The 9,733-nt window shown below is 37.1% G+C and overlaps 1 protein-coding gene across 1 annotated transcript; it reads left to right on the top strand.

Moving 5' to 3' along the window:
* The first annotated feature begins 4,198 nt into the window (after positions 1-4,198).
* Positions 4,199-9,733, top strand: LOC120559114 (NADH dehydrogenase [ubiquinone] 1 alpha subcomplex subunit 4-like 2). The gene is made up of 4 exons (XM_039800570.1): positions 4,199-4,375; positions 7,606-7,691; positions 8,754-8,814; positions 8,986-9,733. The coding sequence occupies exons 1-4, from the start codon at positions 4,331-4,333 to the stop codon at positions 9,040-9,042; spliced, it is 249 nt and encodes an 82-aa protein (XP_039656504.1). The 5' UTR covers positions 4,199-4,330; the 3' UTR covers positions 9,043-9,733.

Raw genomic sequence — 9,733 nt, 5'->3', positions numbered from 1 at the left:
CATTTGATATTTACAATATTATGTGGCTGTGATCTGTGTTGACAGTGGCCTGGCTCTTCTGAGCCATTCAGGATATGTTGTAGCTCAAAAACATGTGATGAGTGGTCATAGTGCCCACTTTTATCCTTGTTCATACCTGCTTTCACCTCCCTTGTGCTCAATTCTACCACCCTGCCAGATGTCAGTGATGTACTTGAGTCAAATTTACTGTTCAGACCAATATACTTCATCATTAGGTGGGGTTTCTAAACAAATCCTCTACCGAAGCTCAAGGGATTATGCAGGTAGTTTTGGCTAGTGACCAATTAGGAGGATTAATCTGTGAGCTCTGTGCTGCAGGTCAGCAGGAGCAGCATGCAGGGCTGTGCCCATGTTACACAGTCCTGGATCAGAGGGGAGGAGAAAATAAGGATAATTATAAATAATGGTTGGACAATCCTATTTTATTTTTCCTGCGTAAAATGTGAGCCTGTCACAGATTCTAAATTATTCTGGAGGCAACAACCGAATCCACTTATTTTGTTCCCTCTACATGGTTACAGAGTTTTAAATAGCCTGTTGGCAGGATGTCCTGTTGGCACAGTTACATAAGGTGAAGACATGTTGAATGTCCAATAAAACCTTTATTGCAGACAACCCAGCTATTTATCTCCAGGCTTATGGATACTCTCGATAAAGGACTTGTAAAAAAGAGTCAAAATTTTGTTGACTCTTTTTTACAAGTCCTTTATCGAGAGTATTCTCTCCTACTGTATTGTATGCTGGTATGGACATTCAAAAATCCCATAGGAACAACCCATAGGAACAAATTGGGGAAGATTGTTAAAACATGTGGAAGAATCATTGGTAGGCAACAGGTAGAACTGTACCAACTATATCTGACCAGATTGGCACAGAAGGCAGACAAGGTTTGTATGGATACAACCCATCCACTTTCAGTGAAGTTCAAGCCGCTCCCTTCCAGTCGTAGATATAGATACCCTAACGTCAGAACCAACTGAGCAAAAAAACTCATTCATTCCTATGGCAATAACCCAATTAAATACGTGTAGGGAGGGGTATGACATAAGGAATAGATGTGAAGTAGGATAATGCGCAGTAGTTTTATTTTATTTATTTATAACATTGTGCAACATACTCCTTTTACTGTATTCTATTTATTGATGTGTTAGATAAATAGAGCTGTAGATGTCTGGTTCAATGTTTGTGTTGTGGATTATGTGTCAGTATGCCTGTACTGTACAACAAATTGCCTCTCGGGGACATTAAAGTTTTCTAAGTCTAAGGCTTCTTCCCGTTTCTCTTCACTCTGCACAGGGACAAAACCTTTGCAGACGATCTAACCTAGATGGCTTGTTTCCAATGGTGGGAAGCCTGTGAGGGATCATGTCCTTGACTCTTTAGTCGGGGCAGCTGCACATTGGGGAGTGGAAATTGGGCTATAGCTTGAACCTACTATGCATGATACCTTCCCGGTGAATCTTTTTGGGTTTGGGTGATTTGTTACTTCTGTTTTTTTTCAAATGCAGCTTTAAGTAAGCAATAGAAGTATTTAAATAATTTACTGAAGTAAAAGTTGCACATATCAAAATATTCTATTACAAGTAAAAGTCCTACATTTGAAAGTTTTACCTGTGTCAATCTAGTCTCCAATGTTGGGGCTTCAATATAATAAAGTGAATGACCCCAACAGATCTGGTATCTCCTGCCTGGACAATTTATGACAAGCTGCTGTCTCTGTATCATCAATCATTATACCTTGGTACTGTTTCATATAGCCTATTGTTTACAGGGTTTGCTGTTAAAGGGATATTTCACTCAAAATCATTTGAGTATGATGTTGACATTAAAGGGTTGTAGTGTCTTTCACAAAGAAGAGAGATTTAAGCAGTGGAAAAAAGTATTGAAATATCCAAAGTAACATGTTATTATTTTAATAACATTTGAAAATAATAATTACTGTAGCATAATCCACTTCTCTGTTCCACCTACATGTGTTCTACTGCTGCGGAGCTTTGAGGAAGGAAATAGCGAGATACTGAAGCAGTGCATTTCTATCCATATCTTTAATTTCTTTTCTTTTTTTTTTTACATGAAAAGGTGACAGTTTGAGAAGTTTCTGTGGATGTTTTAATATTTTTCTTAACACTGTGAAAACGTGTCGGAATCTTTTGTAAGTGACTTGAATCCAAATACAATCCTTACAGTCCTTAGAGCCATACAGTCGGGGTTTCATTCTGAAAATGTAGATTTTGGATGAAGTCTTTAAAGCAGCTGTGAAAGACTGGTTGAAGGTGCTCAGAATATTGTTATTATTTGTCCAATGACTAGTCCACCAGGTCCAACTATGGCCATGTGTCACACTGGGATTACTTAGAGACCTCATCGAGGGCTGTAGTCATTATAATGAACCACCGCCTAGCTTCAGTTTTGCAAATGATTGTTGCTTTTATTTGAAGGTTGAAGCTTTTCATATTATTTCATGCAAATCTCATAGCTGAGTCCATTTAAAAAAAAAAAAACTCAAGTCAGTCTGGCAACAGAGCCACTTAAAAGCTGTATTATGTGGCCGGGATGGCTCAGTTGGTAGAGCAGGCGCGCATCTGTAGAAGTTTACTCCTTGACACAGTGGCCACAGGTTTGACTCTGACTTGTGGCCCTTTGCTACATCATTCCCCTTCTCTCTCCCCTTTCATGTCTTCATCTTTCCTGTAGAATTAAAGGCCTAAAATGCCCCCAAAAATAATCTTTAAAAAAACAAAAAAGCTGTATTATGAAGATGTATGTTTTCCTTAACAGACGTGTGGTGTCTGGGAGGTAATGACACGTCTGTGAAGTTGAAAGTGAAGCGCTCATGTGCCAAATTGAATTGCATTTGTTGCATTTTGTTGAGTGCAGTACATCTGAGACATGATCCAATAAACAGACTGGGAGGTTTCCTTTTGATAAGAGAAAATCATTCTTGACTGACCTCTGTTGGTTGCAAGTTTTTGTTTGTTTATATAATCACTTTGGGGCTTGAGAGAGATTATGCAACAAGATGAAAATTTCATCTGTTAAATATTTTTAAAAGACATATCCTGTGAGCTTAATAAAATAAAGTGTTAATGTAAAGGTCTTTATCTTGCTCTTCGGGCATCACCATGTTTTGTTTTTATCCTTATTTTTTGGGGTAAGATGATAAATTATACAGAGCTATTTGCCTTTAATTTACCTAAGATATTAAAGCTGCATAAGACTTATTTTGCAATGAATGATCAACAAGCTGAATTGCTATATTTCTAAACTCTCAATGTCTGTGTATCAAGGTCATTCACTGCGAGATTAACCTTTTGAAAAGTCCTTAAAAGGTACAAACGGGGAGATTGTGGTACATCATTATTTTTTAGAGTGTCCCTACTATAGATGCCAAGATAACTGGCCAGGACAGTCATTAACTAGAAGACAAAGGGACAGTTTCCCTGAATGTTTGTGAATGCATGAACGCATCATGAAACAAGTCCGTGTAAATGTTTCTTATATAATTCATTATCGTTTGCATTATTTGTTCTGACCAATAGTTAACTGAACATTTGTGTAATTTCATTATTGAGAAATAGATTATGCTCACACAAAAAGGACTTCAATTGCAGCTACTTCCCAACCCCAAGGAGCGTCATTCCTCTGTGTGGATCTTCTCTTTCTCTTTGGTGTCGCAGCTTTCAGCTGATTTGTGTATTTTGGGATGCGTAGGCTACTGTATACATCTAACTGATAGTATTTGGGCAACTGAAGAAGTCCCACAGAATATAGATATTCCCCAGCGGCATTTAAAGGAACACAGTGTTTGTATGCTTTTCCATTTACTCCAGTCAGCTCCCAAAGGGTCAAAAGTCTTTAAACTGCAGTAAAGGAAATGAGGGAGAAAAAGCCTCTGAGCTCTCTGCAGCAGCTTACACAACTTCTTCTGATTGAACACCATGATATGAGCATCAAATGTCTTTGGCCTGGATATTTAATGAATATTTACATGGAGGAAGCCATATTGTTTCGAATATAAACGGTTACACAGTGTCTAGCACAGTGTAATCAGCAGAAGTAGCTGTAATCAGATGATAATGACCTCTTTTTCCTCCTGCTCCTCCTCCTCCTTCTCCTCCTCCTCCTCCTCCTCCTCCTCTTCCTCCTCCTCCTCCTCCTCCTCCTCCTCCTCCTCCTCCTCCTCCCCCTCCACATGCAGAGAGCAACAGGTCTAATCCTGTCTGTGCACGGCTGCCTGTGGATAACAAGGGCCTGAAACACTTATCATTTTATTTGATGCATTGTTTCTAAATTTCTGTAAACTTGAGCAATGATATTTCGGACAGCAGTAGAGCATGCTAAGAAGCACCCTGGCGTAAGTAATCTTTATCTCTTAACTATTTGTTTCTTTGTGGAATTTATTGTCAGTGACAGCAACTTTCATATCCACATTTTTTTTTAACTTATAGCTAAAGTTTGAGCTGAAATGAACAACAACCTCTTTGCATGGTTCATTTTCCTGAATTGTGCTTGTAAAATAATGATTTTAAACTTAAATAATTAACATGAAAATTATTAAAATGCGGATGTGCTTCTAAATGGAATCCTGTAATGTACATTTTTCTCTGTGCACATTATTCAACATCAATGCCACAGTAACACCATTGTAAATACATTTGAGTTAACTGTAGAAGCTAAGTGGCACCCACAGTTTTTTTTTTATAAGGGTGGATCTGTTTCATTCTGTTTTTTATTCATTTGTTTATTTAATTTTGAGGGGCAGTACAGATGAACATTTCTATATGTAGGACAAACATGTGATGTAATGTATTGCTTTAGGTTAAGCTGAAGCTAATTTGCAGCCCCCATCCCTGGTTAGGCTTTAGAATTCTTTAAGATTCAGGTTAGGATTGTCTACTGGGCTATGAACCCAATTGTATTTTATTCCTGTCTTCTATGAAATCACTATAATATGAATAATATCCTCCTAAAAATGAATGTATTCATTTATGGTTTATGAAGAAAATGAAAGCACAATAAATTTTGCCTAACATACTCTACATTACAGTAGAATGCTAGGCTAAACCATTGATTAAGTTCTAGCTTAATAGTTTACATGTCATTTAGCTGATTCAGCTTTAGTTAATAAAATACAGTAGTATTCTAGTAGTCTAATTGTGTCTAATCAAATCTTAGTTCCTTCAGTTTCTCATTTAAAACCAAACTAAGAGAGGTTTAAGACTTTAAAAACACCCACGATCTTTACTGTAAATTTTCTTTTTTAAAAACCCTCCTAAATCTAAACTGACAAAATCTAAGGATTTAGGAAATGACTAGTTGGAATAAAATACATTTGAAAATATAAATCCCTACATGGCATGGGATTATTTCTGTATTTTTTTAACCAGCTCTGCTGTCAAAGAGCGAAGTGACAGAGTTTTAACTTCTCGTCATCGTCCTCCCAAGAGAGAGAGAAAGAGAGAGAGAGAGAGAGAGAGAGAGAGAGAGAGGGAGGGAGGGAGAGGGTGAGGCAAAGGGAAGCTGCAGGGAGCAAATCCCTGTGAGACTCTACCAAAGCTCCTTGATCAAGTTACAACAGTCAGGACAGACAGACAGATAGAGAGACGGACTGTGACAGAGAGTCAGTAAGTTTAAGAGTCAGAGAGAAAGACAGAAATTCAGCCAGACAAATGGACAGATAGTCAGACAGACAGATAGAGATGAAGAGAGTAAAGACAGACAGACAGACAGACAGAAGGTCAGGCGGGTGGGTGCAACATTGAAAATATTAATGTGTGTGTTGAATTTTACTGCTGTAGATGTTTATGGTTGTGGTCATTTAACAACTTTATGTACTGTCGGGTAGTTTAATCTACAGCAGTGCATCATATTGTACATCATATTACTTAGTACTTGGAATATGCGAATGATTTCAGTGTGGTGTAAGCAGATAGACAGTCACACATGTAGAAAGTGAGTTAATCAGATGGAGCGAGACAGAGACAAGTCTGAATGGGATAGAGACACTCAGACAGATGGACAGACAGAGTTTGACAGGCAGACAGAATTAAAGACAGATGTTATGATCATTCAGTCGTGTTGCTGCGGATCTTAAGCTGACAGAAAAAAGTGTTTTGTTAAATGATCAAATCCATGACTGTAATATAAAGTCCTGCTCCTCACATTGCCTATTTTGTTAAACATTGGATGATTTTACCTTTTTGGGCCTCAAACACATTTAATAAAATTAAACTCAAGTCAAGAGAAGAAATCGCTTTGGTGGAACTTTGAGCAACTCATAGACATCTGAAATGTTTAAATGCACTGTATCTTACAGGTTTAGCATGTTTATTGTGTGTAAAATCTAAATTTGAAAAGTAACATTCAAACACCCACAGCAGGCTCATTGGGATGAGTAAAAGCAGGCCAGTTGTTAATCCTCAGAGTTGTTACAGTAACTATAATCTGCAGACAGGAAGACAGTTCTTACTTCATGAAAACCTTGTGGAGTATAATTTAAAATCACCTAATTGGAATTTGGATGAGTTCATATTTGCCCTGGTGTTACTGTTGATGGTTGGCATATGACTCAGAGGAGAGTTTCTCCCAGTTGAAAAAGTTGGGTAAAAAAAAAAGCGGCATCTGCTCTTTTTTAATGAATCATTATGCTTTTATATTTGCTCACAAATATACATATTCACTGAGACATTCAGCGAACACAGTGTCAGCAGTCATAAGGCTGAAGCTGACTGAGGCTGATGCAACACAGAAAAGGAGTTACTGTTTTTCATCAATATAATAGTTGCTTAACATACTGTATACAGACTTATTCTCCAGCAGACATTACTTTGGTTTGAATAACCAGCACATTTTTTTCAAGTGCGCAGGTGGTGCACTTTAACTCTTCTGCCCTCATTATGCATATACATATATGCAAAGCAGCTATAGATAAACACATTTGCACATCATGCAAGGAAGAAACAATGTCTCACCAGTGATAGATCAACATTAAGTCCTCATTGCAAGTACAGCACAGTAACTAATCCTTTGAACATACACATAATGTCAACAACAGTAAATGTAAAAGGAGTAAAAGACAGTTATCTTAACAGTACAGTATAAACATTTATTAGAATACTGTATTATAGTGTTGGCAACATAGTCATTTATTGCACCTTATTCAACTTAGCTTGCACTCTACTGTGTTTGGTGGCTACTATTTCGTTCCTCTGTATATTAAATATTGTATATGGAGAGAATGACAATAAATGATACTTTCAACCTTGGACATTAGCTCCAGACAACTAATATAGTGGCTGGCTTGTTTAGCACGAGCTCATCATAGAAAAACTAAATTCTACCAAATCACAAATCAACAATCACAAAGTTCAGTTTTAACTATAAACTGTAAATGATATCTGTATACACGCTATCCCCACTATCAAGTTATTGAGAGTTGTAATTGAGAGCGTTGTCTTCTTGTGAAAGGTTCAGGTTGTGTTGTCATTTATAAGCAGCACATGTCAAATTCAGAATGAACACATCACCATGTGTTAAAAAAATAAAAATAAAAAATCTTTTGATGATCTTACTCTGTGTCGGCAGCTCATCCCCCAGTTCTTCTTCATCTGTTTGGGAATGGGCGGTGCATCTATGTATCTGATCCGGTTGGCCAAAGGACCCCATGTCACGTAAGGACCTCTGATAATATGCAACAGAGACAATATGTAATATGTCAATATGATTTGTTAAAACAAAGATTTCCTTTTCATGGATGAGTTTCGTGGCTGTATTGAGCTGTTAACTAACAAAACAGTAACCTGTTAAATTATGTCAACATCTGTATTTTGTCAATAATGAAGACATCAGATAATCAAATGCATCACCTTCAGAAGCCAGGACAATTAGACTATAATTTCTGAAGCAGAATCAATAACCCCCTATGGTCACAGGATGGAGTACATATATATATATATATATATATATATATATATATATATATATATATATATATATATATATATATATATATATATCATTATTAAGATTAAGATTTTGGGCTAATTAAACGCCCTTCCTTCCTCTTATAATTTCATCTTGAAATGCAGATTTTTTGCAGATAAATATTTTTGACACTCTAACTAAGCAGATGATGATTTTATGATTGATGCTGACTGCAGGGATCCTAGCTCGCTTTCATTCCCTCCTCCAGCCGCCTCTTGCTTGGACTTCCTCTCCTGCTGCTGCTATCCAAACTGTTTATTTTTTTATTTCTTTTTATTTATTACAGGGACAGCGCATATTAATAAACATTTCTGTCAATGTGCCAGAGTTAGCCAGAAGGCTATTTTTCATCTGCAGTCCCTGTTGATTTACCCTTAATGATACTCCAACAACAAGAGACACAGCTAAGTGCTTCTAACAAGAGCTCACAAGATGGTGCACTGTCTTGTCTCTTTGCAGCAATGATTCCATACATGCTTAGTGAAATGATTAGAAATAGTGTTGAGGTGGTGGCTTAACAGCTGAATCTTACCCTCAACTTTCGGGTACTTTCAGGTACTTTTCTTTTATTATGTGTCATCTATCAATGCAGGGATTAAACAAAGCAGCTCCCAGGAGTATATCAGATCACTTGTGGATGAATAGTTGCCTGCTAGGTCTGAAAAAACTTTCTCCATGTAGGCTATATCAGATTCCCAAAGAGCGTACTGTAACTTATCCCAATTGTTTTTATTTATTTGTGTGTTTAGCTGGAACAAGACCAATAACCCTGAACCATGGAATAAACTTGACCCCACATACCAGTACAAGGTAATACAGCACACTGCAATTATATTCATTGTTAGGAAACTGGGATGACGTTCTAACTGTAATTTGATTGGTACATTTCTGTTTGTATGTGAGATTGGATACAGAAATGATTAATTCACACAACAGCATCAAGCTTCTACTCAGTTTGATTTTCTTCTTTTTCTTTCCCAGTTTGTGGCCATTACCACCGACTACAAAAACCTGAAGAAAGATGGACCTGAGTTTTGATTCTCTCACTGACCTCCTTCTCTTTCAAACCAGAGTCGGAAAAAAACCAGAAAATCCTGATCTAGGGTCAGATTCTCTCCCCCCTTGGCGTCTCACCGGTAAATGTGACCAGGAATTGTCAGTAAAAAATCTCCTGAAGGATATTGAATATGTAGTGTTTCTACATAATTACACTCATGCAGGAGAGATATGACACCCATATGCACATACTCCCCACTTCACCAGACAAGTGGTATTGCATTTCTTAGCCAATTTAATACAATTAAGGGATACTGTACAACACAGATAACTGTTTTGTTAACCATGCTGCTGTGTTTTAGAAATGTCAGTGGATTATTTTGAATGTTTCAGGCATCTATTGGTTTCCTTTCACCTCTGTAAGAAATGAAAATGAATTATCTGTCTCCTAAAAGATGCAGTGGATTATGCAAATAAGCTTCAAAAGTCTGCTAATTGTTTGGAGACTGCACCGAAATAAATTGAGAAAAACAGCTGCCTGGAACAGAGGGGGAAAATACATATGAAAAATGCATGCATCCAAATGCATGTGTGTTTTTTTTTTTATCAACTGGCACATGATTGTTGGTTTAGCAGCCACTAAATTCAACAGTTACTGTGTAAGTTATGATATAAAAAGGCAGAGATGCATAAACTGGACTGGATTCTTTCAATAAACAAACTGTCAGTTTCA

This window comes from Perca fluviatilis, chromosome 5 (genome assembly GCF_010015445.1).
Source record: "Perca fluviatilis chromosome 5, GENO_Pfluv_1.0, whole genome shotgun sequence".
In the NCBI taxonomy this organism is placed as follows: Eukaryota; Metazoa; Chordata; class Actinopteri; order Perciformes; family Percidae; genus Perca; species Perca fluviatilis.
Note: the sequence above shows the minus strand (reverse complement) of the source record. Positions and strands in the feature narration are given on the sequence as shown.

Bases quoted from the DNA above. Each gene is read 5' to 3' on its own strand.
- LOC120559114 (XM_039800570.1), top strand. From the start codon at position 4,331: ATGATATTTCGGACAGCAGTAGAGCATGCTAAGAAGCACCCTGGC. The intron at 4,376-7,605 runs GTAAGTAATCTT...CTGTGTCGGCAG, and splicing joins ATGCTAAGAAGCACCCTGGC to CTCATCCCCCAGTTCTTCTT. The intron at 7,692-8,753 runs GTAAGGACCTCT...TTGTGTGTTTAG, and splicing joins GCCAAAGGACCCCATGTCAC to CTGGAACAAGACCAATAACC.